Genomic DNA, 14,446 nt, shown 5'->3' with positions numbered 1-14,446 from the left:
AAAGCGTTCCTGTAAGCCAGCCCTTGCAGCAGGTCCTGTGCAAATACATCCAGAGCAGTACAGAAGAGTGATCTGTGGTAGGAAATAGGGCAGGTCTCAGCGCTCCCATGTCAGAGGTTTCCCATACGTGTCAGGAGAAGCCAACCCATCTGCTGTGATCTGGGAATGAAATGACACTTACAGGAGAATAAACAGATCCTTTTGTCCATCCATCCCAGTCCTTTCAGCACAGCACTCAGTCCCTGAGGTAACTCTTATGTGCCTTGTTGCTCAATGTGGAGCAGCTGCAGTCAGCTCATTTTTTGGTCTGGAGCTGGGTGATGGCAGTGGTACCCCAGGCGTCAGAGTTTTGTATTGAGCATTGTGATGGATCAGGATTTCCTAGGGAAAGACTGAGAGATGATTTTAGATAGTTTTCCTGTTGCGTGCTGTGGCTACCTGTGCTTCCAAAGCTCATACCTAGGGCAGATTTCTTCTTGCATCCCACTTCCAGAGTCAAGTCTCCCACTTGGAACGGAGCATCTCACAGATCCTCCTGTTGCTAAGCCATGGAGATACTGGTGGGAGCAGAGTACACAAGAGTGGCAGACAAGTGTATTGCCACAAATGGATTCTCCCTCACTGTATATCTATATGTGTGCAAGGTTGAAGTGCAATTAATCTGTGTATGTCAGACATGAATATATTGTCAGCAAAGTTTATTTTCTAAGGTACATTGTGTTTGCCTGTGTATGGAAGGACACCTTGAGCCCCTGTAATGAAAGAAAAGATGATGGAAGAAAGATTTAAAGATAAAACAGTGGGGTTGTTTTTCTAGTTTTCTTATCTCGTGATGGCAGTTTTCTACAAATTAATTCTGCCTTCTGTGCCACTGCTCTCCCTATCTCTAAAATATTGCTGTCCCCTGGGGATTTCTCCATAGAAGCTCTAATAAATATTTTACAAATGCTAATGAATCAGGTCATCCAACAGCTCAGTACATCATTGTCCTCTCTTTGCAGGCAGTGTTTTGGCAAAGAGCAGCTTCATGCCATGTAGCAAATTTGGGGGGCAGGATAGCACAAGTCTTTTACCATAAAAGGGGCAATGTCCTTTATAACTTTCTTTGGTCAAAGACGGAGGTCCAGAGGCTCAGTTCTCAAGTCTGGTAGCTGTTTTACTATATGGTCAGTCTGTGTGTGCTGGCTTAGGAAGCTTAAACAGCTCCTACTGTGTGGCTGAGGAGCAGCAGAGCTGGCAGGGGAGAAGCTGCAAGTTTGTGAAATGGGATAGAAGCAGGAATGAGTTGACTTCTTGTGCTTCAGGTTACAGGCATTCAATGCAGTCCAGACACTTATTCACTATTTTAGTAATGGCACCATGTGAGGCTTTTCTCTCCTGAACATCTTTGTTCCCTCTGTTTCATTCTCTGATTTGGATTAATTACCCTTCTCTTTTCCCACTCTGTGCCTGAGGATCAGCTGTGATCTGAGTAGGCCATGAGCTCAACACACTGGATGTTTTTCTGGCACTGTGTGAAGTGCCAACAGGTGTTAGTGATTGAGGCAGAGGAAGGCAAAGGTTCTCAGGCTGTGTGTAAGGTCCTTGCAGGAAGCTCATTCTGTGCTCAGGTCCCTGCAGATGAGCTCTGGGTGGCAGCTCAGCCCTGATTCATTGGGTTCTCACTGTATTCTTTGCACTGTCACCAGTGCTGGCCTTGTGCCTGTTATGCATCTCCTGTGCAGTTCCCTCCAGATCCCAGGGAAGGCTCCTTTTTATTCTATTGCGTCAGGATTGCGTGCTCTCTGTACTCAGTTCCCCAAGTACTAGTTTATTCACAAAGCTCTCTAACCAGTGATTTGTATTATAGTAGTTGTTAAAAAGGAAAAAAAAAATCAATGTAAATACCCAGCCCCTTCAAAGAGATTTAATAGATGTTTCAAATCTCTCATTTTGGTGTCAAATTGATTGATCCAACTTCTTTTTTAAACGAAATTGGTTGGGGGGTTGCACAGCCAGCAGAGCATGTCTGCCAGCAATATTTCCCTTGTCCTCCATTTGCTACTCTGTTCATTTAGATTATCAGATCTTATGAGCAGGGACTGTGCACAGCAGCAGAGGGCTTTTCTGTACAGTTGCAGCCTCCCAGTGCCACTGCCAGACATATGAGTAATTGGTTGAGCAGCTCTGCAGAGCAGTCTCCTTGCACTGCCCAAGCTGAAATGCAGAAGTAAAAAAATCCATTCTGAGAGATGAAGAATCATAAAATCATAAGCCTGAAAGGGACCAAAAATCATGAAGAAAACCCTTTTCTTGAGGAAAAATTATTTGTGAACCTGTCTGGCATGCTCCTTAGGAGTCATTCTGTGATCTTGCAATGTGCTTCTGGGATCTTCTCTCGTCATTGTTGCTTGTAAGGCAGCTTTAAATTAATGATAAGGAAGCCATTCAGGGCATGGGCTGTGCTGAGGTTCACAGCTTTCATTCTGAATGAGAGATTAAAGTAAACTGATATTGAAAGCAAGGAGGGAGAAACAAACACAGTCACTAAGCCTATAAAGTCTTAGCCAATTGCGATGGCGAACATCCTGCTGGCGAGGGTGACCTTGAATGAACTAAGTGGGATAAAGTCACCAGCCTGGACTGACGGCTGAAGAACCAGGCTGGATTCCAGCAAACAGAGAGCAGATTCCTGACAAGAGTCTTCTGAGCTGTGGCAATGGCTTCTCGGTGTCGGAAATGTGGACAACAGGTCCCCAGGAATCTGCCTTTCACTGCTGTCCGGATAACAGAGGGAGAAATGAAATCTTACCATGATTTTATAGGAGGATGCATTAGGCTGGAGCGCATGGCAAAGAAAGGTATGTACAGCATCTTTAAACAAAATAGCATCTTCTCTTAGTGGGAGCTGCATTGCATTCCCAGGCAATTTGCAAAAAAGAGATTATGTTTCTAATGCTTTCTCTGAGGAGTCAGTGACAGATAAAGGCAACTGGCTGGATTTGGATATTAACTCAGGTGTGGCTGCAGCATTTTACTTGGCTGTCTATTTCTGGGATATTTGCAGTGATTTGACCTAAAGGAGGTTAAAATGAATGTTAAGCTCATTCTGAATAAATATTTATTTCACTTGGATGTCAGACACTGACTTTTCTGTATATGTCAGGAGCAGGTATTTGCTGTGCAAGGAAAATACTTTTTTTGAAATGAATGTAAGAAGCTGGGGCAGTGGGTTTCATGACCCAGTTGAACCTGTCACCCTGTTCTCCCAAATTACTATGTAGAAGGTCATTATCTTTCTCTCTGTGAAGATTCTAGTTTCACTGTACTCAGAAAGTTGGACTATGGAGCTTTTTGTGCTCTGTGTGAGTCAGCCTGGGTACAGGGCAGTATTCTGCTCTCAGTGGGTTGCTAGTATAAGATGCTGGTGTTCTGGCAATTTGTGCTAACTGCATGTTAACTCTGGAGTGATAATAGTTGAAATCTAGGCTGTTGACTGCTTAGTCACATATCAAGATTGCTGAATCATAGAACACTTTTTCTTTATGTGACATTTGAAAGAAAGATTAACCAAATAGCCCCCTTTCATTTGCTGTGTTAACTTGAATAAATACTTAGTAAACCTCAAATCCATTATAACATGTTCACTAATACGTGATGAAAAGATCCCCAAAAGCATGCAATATGATTGTATTTTCAAGCTGAATTGTTTATGATTTAATTAGCTCTTCAGCAAAGAGAGTTGCATTCAATGTGGTAAATGGAGAATATTCTGTAGAAAAAGAGGTGGACCAGAAGCAGGACATCGGCCGGCAGCTACTGCCTACAAACTGGGGTTTGCAGATGCTTTCTTTAATAGGGCTCTAACACACAATGTCAGGGTTTGAAAACTGCAAAGCCAGTCCATTGTACCTCTGCTTCTGTGGGTGATCCATCCGTGCTGATCTTTGGGCTCGGTGCCTACCTATGCGTTGCTGTGTTTGGCTGACCTCTCAGTCACACTGATGTTTCCAGTTGCACTCTCTGTACTGTGGCATTCCGAGTTCAGCACAGTATGGTAGAAATGTCTGGTATCCCAATAAAAGACAGCAGAATTCATTGAAGTTCCTTCCTGGATGTTTGATCAGGTGTTTCCAGGTTTCTTATGGCTCTGGGGGCCCATGGGCCTGTTGGAGGCAGAGATCAGGCATCTGCTGTTCTTTTTCTTCCTGTAGGTAGAGAGGAGAAGAGATTGGTAATAGCTTTGCTATGGTTACTGTTCCCAGGGAAACATCTTCTCTGCCTCTCACGTTGAGAGGCTGGCTACCTGGCACAGTATTATGGGAGGAAATCCCTTGAAAAATCATTTTCTGCTGGAGAACAGATAGTGTGTCAAATCACCTTGAGCCTGTTGCCATCTAGTGAGGCAGAAAACATTGCTGCTCCTTTAGTTCTAAATTCTACCAATGAAGTTGCTGGAGGGGTGAAAGCTTGGTTATTGCCAGGGACAAGGTGCCTCCTGCTGCAAGTGTTAGAGCTGGGTGATCTGTGAGAACACACCAGGGCAACTCTGCCTACGGTGACAACGTGAGAAGGGGGCTAAGGAGCTGGCAAGGTGGCACAGGAATTCATAAGAACATTGCCTGGGTTCCTTCCTCCTGCTCTGAACTGACTCTGACCCCGTGCTCATCTTTGGTCCTGTTTTGGCCTGTGTTTTCTTATCTGTAAAGTAGGAATAGAATTACCTGCCTCCATAAAAAGTGGATCTTGATGGTGTAGTTCTGACTATCCTTTGATGATTAGATCAGTTTTCCTTTGTAGTCTGTAGTGCATAGACACGGAGGAATAAAGATGATCTGTCCCAGAGAACTTGGATTCTGCCTGCCCCTTCTTGCTAGTCCTATTAGCAAAGACTCATTGAGAAACTCTAGAGATGTGTGCCTTTTTCCCTGTGGCATGTTCTGACTTACCATCACCTAGGAGTACCCTTTCTGCAATGTAAAGATCCAGCTGGAGTGTTGCTGAGGTCTAATTGGCTGGTACTTACACAGTGCTTCAGGCACTCCAAAATATGAAGCATTTTTCACATACATGCCATGTCTGTTGAACCCTGTGAATATTCTGTGGCAATTTTCTCTCTTATTAAATATTTTATTGAGAAGAGATGGAAGGCATGCAGGTAACTACAGCAGAAATAGAGGCCACGTGGCTGCAGTGGCCTGCAGGTAACCTGCCTTTCAGCAGCAGTACCCCAGAGCAAGCAGTGCTGTGCCAAGCTATTCCAGTCCCTGGATCACACGAGTTTCAAGGCTTCCTTTGAATCAACGTGATTTGTTCTGATGAGTGGTTAGAAGTGTGGTTGTAGTCTCCTGTTCAGGTAAAGAGATGAAAACAGTGAATGCTTACAAAAAGGAAGTGCTGCTGTGAGGGGCCAGCTGAAGGGCATTTTTCCTGTGGCCATGTGATGCCTGCTCAGAGCTCCACAGCCCCAGCTCCCTGCAACAGGCTACATGAGCTGCCTACGGGTGCTGAAGGCCCCTCTGGGGTCTGGTGTGCAAATGGTGCTATTTTGAGTACCAGTACGTGACCTTGAGACTCTCTGGGATCTGCAGCTCCAAGGTGCTAGTTATAGCACAGCTATGAGAACCAAAGGGAAGGAGCCCTGAGAGAGCCAGGCAAGAAATGTGACAGGGACTCCAGTCCAGGGCTGATCCTTGTTGGAGTGCTCTCAGTTCCTCACTAAAGAGATACCGAAGGTGAAAGCAAAGCATAGCCTCTTGTCATGAAATACATCATTCTTGGACTGTGGCTCATGTGCCCTTTCAGCACTGACATGACTACTCATGTCACCCAGCTGCTGATGAACATCTTTAATGCTTCAGGACACCTCCTGCCAAACTGGCCCTCTCTGTCCCCAGATGCTCCCAATTAGCCTGCCTTGTTGTGATGCTCCAGTCCACCAATGGGCCCACACACCTACGGGGGCTTTACATGGATGAATGATTCTTTGCTGGTTACACTATGTCTCTGCATGCTGTGGAGCTTGAGGCTTCATTTGGATTATATATTTTTAAGGGAATAAATGTGTGGTTTTCATCTGTGCTCAAGGCTGGTGGCTGCATAAATCAGGGTAATAAATCTGCAGACATTAAGGAGTATGCAGTTCATTACTGAGGCTATTCAGGATTTTGCTGCTGTTGCAAAACCAGGCAAGAGCCTCCTTGCCAGTGGGGAGGGGACCTGTCTGTTGTGCTAACAGAGGGTTTCTGATTTTGTCCTCTGTAGAGCAGAGGAATGCTGCAGTTCTGTCTGTCCAGCCATCATGGGAACCTTTCCTCAGTCCTACTGCTGGGTCTCTCTTACTGCTGGAGTTGAAAAGCAGTTCTTCATGTCTATCTGTTCAAGGAGGGAAAGGGACTGAAGTACTGGAGCAGTTAATGAGTTACAGTGCTATCTCTGGAAGGAATTCCCATCTGTATTGAGTCCAGGCTGAAATTTCTTGGACTTTTTGGAGCTTCTTCATCTTTAGTAGTAAAATATTAATGAGAACTGCTTTCCTTTCCCACAAGGCTGACCTTTCCACAAAGGTGCTGGTTACTGGAGAAAGTGACTATTTCATGTGAAGACCAAAACCTGCAGTATAAGTGAAAGGAATTTCTAAACCCCTTGAGACTCAGTTACAGTGCCTCCTCGTGCACTGTTCAAAATTGTTCATGTTGTATTTGTGTTCAGTATCTCTTCTTTAATATAAAATGCTATCTAGGGAACCTGGGGTAATTTTTTTTCCAGCTGGCTCTTACTGCAAAGAAAACAGCTAAATTAAAATATTCTGTTTTCCACAGAGGTTTTTCTAAGAGAAGATCTTTATCTTGGATGCTTGTGTCTCTTTTCACCTGTTCCCGTTGATAATGCAGCATGCTTTGCTGCAGTTGAGCAATACTAAACCCTGTTTACCTAATCAGAAAAGTCCAGAGAATTGTGAGGAAAATAGGGAAGGCAGAACTTGATTTCCATTTTAAAAGAATTTTGAGAGATAAGCAGTACTGAGAAGATCAAGAGAACAAATCCTCAGAGGGCAAGTTATAGCAGAGGCCTTCTGGGTATTTATGTTTTTCTCTTCCTCCCAGGATACCAGAACAAGAAACAATTCAGTGAAATGGAAAAGCATTAAACACGGATAGACAGATTGCTGTAATTGGCAATGTTTTGTTAACTTGTGGGACTTATTACCACAATATAATAGCACAGTTTGCTTTTTTTATATGGCTAAATTGTAGTGTAAACTGTCTGGGGAGAAGATTTCAGGGGCACATGGTGCTGAATATACTGGGAGCTTGGAGAGCATCTCTGCAGAGCTCTCACCCTGGTTATGCCCACAGAGCTTATTATCTAATTTCAGCCAGTTCTGATGTTTCAAACCCCACTTAAAGACCCAATTCTGCTGTATTGATCTTTTATACAAATTGTGCTGCTGCTTTATTACCTGAATCTTGCTGTGGATTAGCCTGCCCAGCAAGGTTTCTAAACCACGGACTTTCCTTCTTCACCATCTGTACATTATGTAGTAGAATTACTCATTCTCAAGTATAAAAGAATGATAAATAAAGCTTGGTTGTAGCAGCCCACATATTTATGAATATTTGGACTATGCCAAGTGTCTTATTGCACAAATTTCTGATCCTACTAGTTAATTCCATTTTTCAAGGGGAAAAAAAATCCTCCAGGTTTTTACGACAGACAAGAATTATTGACCAAAGATTTTTTTTTTTCACCCTTTTCTAAGCCAGGATATCTCAGCATCTTTGTTCTGTACAGTCAGTGCTTTATTCATATTCAGAATCTGTTCCTGTGAGTCATTAAGCTGGGGATTGGTGAGTTCAGGCTACTTGTCTAAACTCTTGAGTCACTACCTTGAGACAGTGTGCTGCTGGGGGGGCCTCTGAGGAGCAGGGGACTACATGGCTGAAGATCTGATTTTGAAATTGTGATACTGTTAATTAGTAAGGTCATCATCTGCTAGCATTGGGAAAAGCTGAGCTGAGATGGGAAGAGGTGAAGGAAAGGGATACTCTGTTCCATTTTCCCTTGACTTTACCACTAGACTCAAAAAGTGAGATCTGCCAGAGAACAGATGAAACTGGGGACAACTATTACATTTTTAAGTCAAAACCACAATAAAAAACAGTAGGCTGTAAATGAAAGTGGGAGCTTTGAAGCACAAGCCAATTTCTTTGTGTTAGGTCAGCTCTAGTGGAAACAGTGGATTTGCAGTTGCCTGGAGTCTTTAACATAAGATTAAAGAGCTTTCCAAAATGCTGGTTTAATCCAATTTCTGTGAACATCTTGTGTGTTCAACAAGTCAAACACAATGAACCCAGTGGACCTCCCTGGTCCTGCAGTGAAAGAATCTAGGAAGATGATCTCTGAGTTAGAGGCACTTGGGGATGAGCCATTCCTTGTCAAGCTTTTGTAGACCCACACCCACAGATGTGACCACATGAACATGTGGGGTCAGATGCTCGTGTGGTGCAAGTTATTTCAATCAAACTGAGGTGTATTGTAGCAACTGAGGATCAGGTCCTTAGATATTATTTTTTAAGTAAACTTAAATGTGTACTGCAGATGCTTCCCAGTAACAAAAACTGAAACATCACTATTACTCTATTCTGTGTGCTGAGTGCTGGTGGGACAGTATTTGGATAGTACAAAATACTGTTCTACTGAGGGAGACACAACTAAGCCTTTTCAGCTTAACAAAGACATTTTGCAGATGCTGACTAAAATTGCCTTTACTAATTACCCAAGTAAAAAATGTCTGACATGTGTAAATCTGTTTTATGAAACTGAAAGTGCTGCACGATGAGCTTTCCTTTGGGCATGTAGCGGACCAAGCAGAATTTCTCAGTGCCTCTTCTGTCCTGACTTCATTCCTCTCCTTATCTCTGGAATCCAGCATGAGGTCAGTAATTCACATTCACTTGCAGAGTAATATCTAACTTCACAGCTGGATCTGCTACTTTTGCAGCGTCTCTATACACAGGGTTAAAGTGATTTTTGGACTGTAATCATCTGGCACACTTAGCAGCCACTTAGATGTGACACTTGTCCATAACGCTTTGGAGCTTCTCTTACCTGTACTCCTCGGGAGGCCGAGTCCCGGCAGGAAGGTGGCAGATGGTGCCCGGGAGAGGGCAGTGGCTACCCCAGAGCTGGCTGGGCTGAACACGGGCTCTTCGGTTGTTTTGGGCTTCCCCCGGAGCTGAGCTGGGCTCAGTGCGTAACTGCCCTGTTGTGTGTCCGCTGTGCGCAAGAGCTGGAGGGGAATCTTTCACCTGAGAGCAAAACGTATCTGGAACGGGAGACGTTTTGTAAATTCGTTACACGTGGACACTTACACTGGTAAAGGCAGCAGAGGGTAACATTATACACACCACAGCGGTAAATTCCGCCGTTCAGCATGCAGTGTAGGAGTGGCTGGGGAAAGGAAGTGCAGTGTAAAAATCATACTATGCATCTTGCCACTTTCCTAATCTACCTTTATCTGCCAAGAAGTGTCTGTCTGTAACACTACTCATCTCATACCAGCACAGTGATTCTCTGCTTTGATTTGGCATTTATCTGTAACTACACAGAAAATTGTGTTAGTTTTCTTATGCTGTACTATAAACATTGTGAGAATTTGTGCTGGTTGGCTGATGGGATAAGGATGGAAACAGTGGGTGTGTTGTCCTTAAGACAGATCCACTCCAGTAGTCTGTCTGTCTGAACAACTTTGGTTTGCTGATCATTTTACAGGTGGGATATTGAGGTTGGCTGGTGACCTGGATTCCTCTCCCCATTCCTCAGTTTCCTTATCTATAAAATGAATGACACTTGTCTTTTTTTGAGCCTGACTGATGGCAGGACTTAGAGAAGAAACAAGGTGTTACCACCATATCACACATCCTAGGGGACAGCTGCTGTGCTGTACCCTGGGTGAAGAGTGACTTGTATCCACAGTTACTGAGCTGCTGGGGGTTGTGGTAGTAAAAGAACAATTTTATCAATGAATCTAATGTTAAAGTGGTGACCCAGTATTGCTTCAGACAGCTGTAGATGCAACACTACCATTGGCACACAACATGAAAGCACATGTACTCCCTTCATGCACTGTGCAAACTTGTGTCTTACTAGATATGTAGAAATGATTCCTCCCTGGCTCAAGAGCTGCAGTCATGTTTCCAACCAAATTCATAGTGCAGTCTTCTCTGCCTTTAAATAACAGGTCTATGCTCTGGTGTGTGGGTGTGCCTTTGGGATAGTACTCCAAGACAGCTATTCACAGCAGCACTGCTGGTTTCCATTGGCCCTGGTGCTCTGCTATTTAAAGTTATTTTAATGGAAGTCCTTTCCATGCCTTAGTCTGAGCAAGTGAATCTGTTTTGTTGGTTATTGGGCTGTAGTTTTACTTGTTTGTGTTAAGCTGTGAATGCCTCTGAAGTGTCCAAGGGCCTGAGTGGAGCTGCCTGGGCGGGAACAGGCAGCTGTACCCTGGGGAGGGTTAAAGCCTGGGTACGGTGCGACTCAGAGGTCTCTGCTGCGGTTTGCCTTGAAGCAGTTACTAAGCAATTTGTGCAGTCTCCTCCAGGAGAGCGTCAGCTCTTTGGTGCACTGTTGGTTGGATCCAGGACTGCTTCCACAGAACACTGCCTCCCTCCATCCCTCCCCTCTGCCTCGGGAGAACTCCTTGCCACAGCGGGACTGCCGGGAAGCCAGTCTGGACACGAGGGAGGGCACATGCTTGTGAGTGTGTGTGGGTCTGAAGGGGAGGCATCGCCCTTTGCAGCATCTTTTTGTTACTTTTGCTAAAGGGATCTGAGTTGAGATGGTGGTGACAGCTTGGAGGAGGCTGCAGGAGGTGGCTGGGTCTCCTTGGGCAGAGAGGTCGGCTGTGAGCAGTATTGGTCCTGTTACACATACTCAGAGTGCTGCTGGCAGCAGTGATGGCTGCTGTGGCTCACTGTCTGTCTCCAATGACAGTAACCAGGGAAATATTTTTGAGCTAACTGGCCTCTGCTCAGGACTGAGCATTTCTGAGCTCCTGAGCTCAGAGCTCCTGAGCTCAGAAATTATGTGAATAGGCTCTGAAATGATTTTGCTGGATGCAATAGTTCAGAGCAGAGCCAGTGGGTAGAATTTTTCTAAGATACTGTTTCAGCTGTGAAACTGTCTGCTGGCAAGCTCTGGGAGGAAGGAATGAAGTCTGCTGTATCTCTTGATTAGCTCAGTGTCCAGGCATTGCAGTGAGAGTATTTTAGATTTGCAGATTGCCACATGTGGTTTTTGTTACTCACGATGAATTTTAACATGACATTATGGAAATGTTCTTTTGTTCTGTTCTCTGAGCAGGAATTTGTGTTTTAGCAATCCAGCATTGTTGTGAAGCACAGATTTTGGGAAGATGATGAATTAACTTTTCTCTGGCAAAAATCAGAAACCATCAAGAAGTTTTTACAACTGAGGGACTAGGCAAGAGGCTGTCACATGCTGCTGTAAATCTGGGTTAATTTCTCGAATGCTGAGATTAGACCTTGGTCTTTAACTTCCCTTTTCTTAGGGAAATTTCAGTTTTGTGGATAGTAGGATGTAACATCCCCCCATCATATCCCCGCACGCACTCTTTGAAATCAAGCAATATCTCTCAAAAAAAAAGTTTGCTGAGCAAATGATGTGGAATGGTGTGTTTCTTTAGATCTTTGCTGATTATGGATTGTTCATAATGCATAGTGAAGATTTGGTAATAATTTCTTATCTGTCTCCTATAATTTTACAGAATTATTATAAGAAGTAACTTCATAATAGGCAGGGATATGAAGGCACCTGAACAGAACAGTGAGAGTACTTTAAGAATTTTATAGTAGTTTGTAGAATTTAACTTTTATGGGTATTATTCATGAAGGATTCTTAGATGTGTGCATAAATGTATGGTGCCTTCTGGCAGTAAGTAGTCATCAAAATCCTTGAAGTGTGACTATAGATATAAATTTGTACACACCAGTGTATTTTTGTAGAATGTACCAATAGTAAAGCTAAATACCAGTTTACTTATATAGCAGAAAGATTTTGATTTTTTTGATTTGCCAATCAATTTAAAGACAACTTCTTTAAAAACATACCAAAAAAAAAAAATCCTAGTCAAACAGGAACATCCAAAGATTGTTTTTGAAGTGGTTAAATGTAAAAAGTAGCAAAATCTGTTTCTTCATCCAAGGAAGTCTATACCAAAATATTTTGAAGTTGGCTTAGAAAGCTGACATAAAGCCTAGAGGGTACATGTCAGCAGTAGCAGCACTGCATATACGAGTAGCAGGGACACATCCTGCCTGGACTGGTAACAGCCTGCTTGTCGATTTGACACAGAATAATTAACATTTAAACTATACATAGGCCTGATTGAGAACTATCAACTTCACTATTTCTGAGTCTTGGTGTTCCCCAGGCTCAGATTTTGCATCTGTATCTGAACTTCCTGGCCATCTGCTATCATTTTAGATTAATACATATTTCAGTGTTTAACAAAACAGGACTTCAAGCATTTCCTCTTGTTTCTGTGCAGCTGCATATAGACTTAACTTTGCCTTATACACATGCCTGAGGGGTCTGTCGAATCAGCAACCACCTGAAAGGCTGGATCTAAATTCAGGTTTGAATCAAAAATAACTGTGGTTCACTTGCATTTCCAGTGCAAAGTAGGAGCATGCTGGACAATTTGCGACTTGAAAGTCACTGCAAGCACGTCCGTAGAAAGTCCTTGCAGTTTGCTAATGGCTGGTGTGGTCTTGAGGGTGAACTAGAAATTTCACTTTTATGTAGTGGTGATGTTGACTTGCAAACAACTGGGAATGTGGTCTCTACTGCCTGTAGTCCTTACATTCTTGCTTGGACAGTGTTCAAATGTCTCCTTTGGAGGTTTTTTGTAATGACTGCTTTGAGCCTCTCTTGCATCTTTCATTCAGTAAGCTGCAAACAAAGGGTTATGTTGGGCTTTTGCCCAACATACCTACTCAAGAAACTGGAATTGAGGGGATTTCCAGTTGGGAGGACAAGATTCCAGTTCTTTGACATGAACAGCTCTCCTTTCTCCCCCTTCCAAGTCAGCCACAGTAGACTCCTAACGTGTATTCTGCCTGCCTGTAAAAACAAATTGTTTAAGTCTGTAACCACTCCGGAACACAGGAAAACACAGCCACTAAACAAGTATTTTCAATCTGTGACCTCTCCACTCCTGTAATTTTACATTAAAATGAGTATCAAAATTAGTAAATGAGATTAACTGAAAAAATGCAGTGATCCAAAGTAATTTGAGCAATCTTCCCTGAAAGACTTAAAACCAGCAGAAATGTTTAATGTGTCTGCAGAGCCAAGCTCAGGTAAAGCTGTACATCCATCATTAGGCTGTGCAGAATGCCTTGGAAATACTGATCACCACTTAGTGTAATGACAGGAGAAAACTTGAGAGCAGATCTGCTGTGCAAGAAAAAATCCCATCAGGCACCAGTTCAGCTTCTGCCTACATAGACACTGAGAGTCACAGGTTTTTGAGCTCTTCAGAGAAAGGTGCATTTCTAGCCTTTCCCTCTTCTACGGAGATTGTTTGGGAAAGCTTGTGAGGCAATTCCATCCACACCATTATCTGTCCCCTTTTGAAGAGATTGGAACATATTGGAAGTACATCACTCAAGACAGTTGGAATCTTGCTCCTAACCTTGCTTGTCCAGATTTCTACTACATTAGTGTATACAAAGTCAGGCTGCTGTTACAACTAAACCACCACCTTTTAGGGACACCTAAAATGAACCAGTTACTTAAATATTTTAGAAAAATTTTCTGTCTCTGTAAGTTAGTGAACAAACTTTGTGATGAAGTTTGGTTTTAATGAGAAGAGAAATTGAATTTAAACAGATACTCTTTGTAAGTTTTACAGTTGTACTTGGTGAAAAATTGAGCTGGGATAAAAGATGACATCGGTCACTTTACCTATGCTCTGTTTTGGCTTTTGCTCTAAGCTGATCTTAGTCTGATTGTCTTCTGGAAGGGGTAGTCCTGGCTTTGCCATTTGCCCCCCCTGCATTACCAGCACTTGTACCCTTCAAGCAGCTCTGCAGAGAACTAACCCAGATCAGAAACAATTCTGCTAAGGAAAGGATTGCTTCACTTTATTTACAATAATTTTATTCCTGGCTTGGTTTTCAGTTGACTCAACATGGGTTAGAAAAAAAAAGAGGTGGTGAGACTACGCAGAAGAATAAGAGAAAGGATGGGATTTCCTTTCTGTTTATAGCTGGATTTTAGTTCCTCTTTAGAGAAAACAATTTGTAGCACAGCAGCTTGTGTCTGATCTTGCTGTTTCTCTGTCTGGGCTGTGAGAATAAACAGACCTTTTCAAAAAGTAAACAGAAGGCACAAATGATGAGAAAGAGAAATAAATAGAATTAATTTAAAAAAAAAA

General features: G+C 43.0%; 1 protein-coding gene across 15 annotated transcripts in view; it reads left to right on the top strand.

Moving 5' to 3' along the window:
- Positions 1 to 14,446, top strand: part of MCF2L2 (MCF.2 cell line derived transforming sequence-like 2) — a 163,587-nt gene that overhangs the window by 24,483 nt on the left and 124,658 nt on the right. For 7 of the 15 annotated variants that reach the window (XM_064665935.1, XM_064665949.1, XM_064665946.1 and 4 more), the window contains exon 1: positions 2,176 to 2,840. The exons of 4 other annotated variants lie outside the window; for them this stretch is intronic. In XM_064665935.1, coding sequence (XP_064522005.1) covers positions 2,699 to 2,840 — 142 coding nt within the window. In that variant the 5' untranslated portion in view covers positions 2,176 to 2,698. Of the gene's footprint in view, positions 1 to 2,174; positions 2,841 to 10,720; positions 10,741 to 14,446 lie in introns of those variants that run through there. 4 more of the 15 variants (XM_064665948.1, XM_064665945.1, XM_064665938.1 and 1 more) reach the window with 2 other exon arrangements.

This window comes from Pseudopipra pipra, chromosome 10, assembly GCF_036250125.1.
Source record: "Pseudopipra pipra isolate bDixPip1 chromosome 10, bDixPip1.hap1, whole genome shotgun sequence".
Lineage (NCBI taxonomy): Eukaryota > Metazoa > Chordata > Aves > Passeriformes > Pipridae > Pseudopipra > Pseudopipra pipra.
The sequence above is the reverse complement of the archived record's forward strand: the minus strand, read 5'-3'. Positions and strand labels throughout refer to the sequence as shown.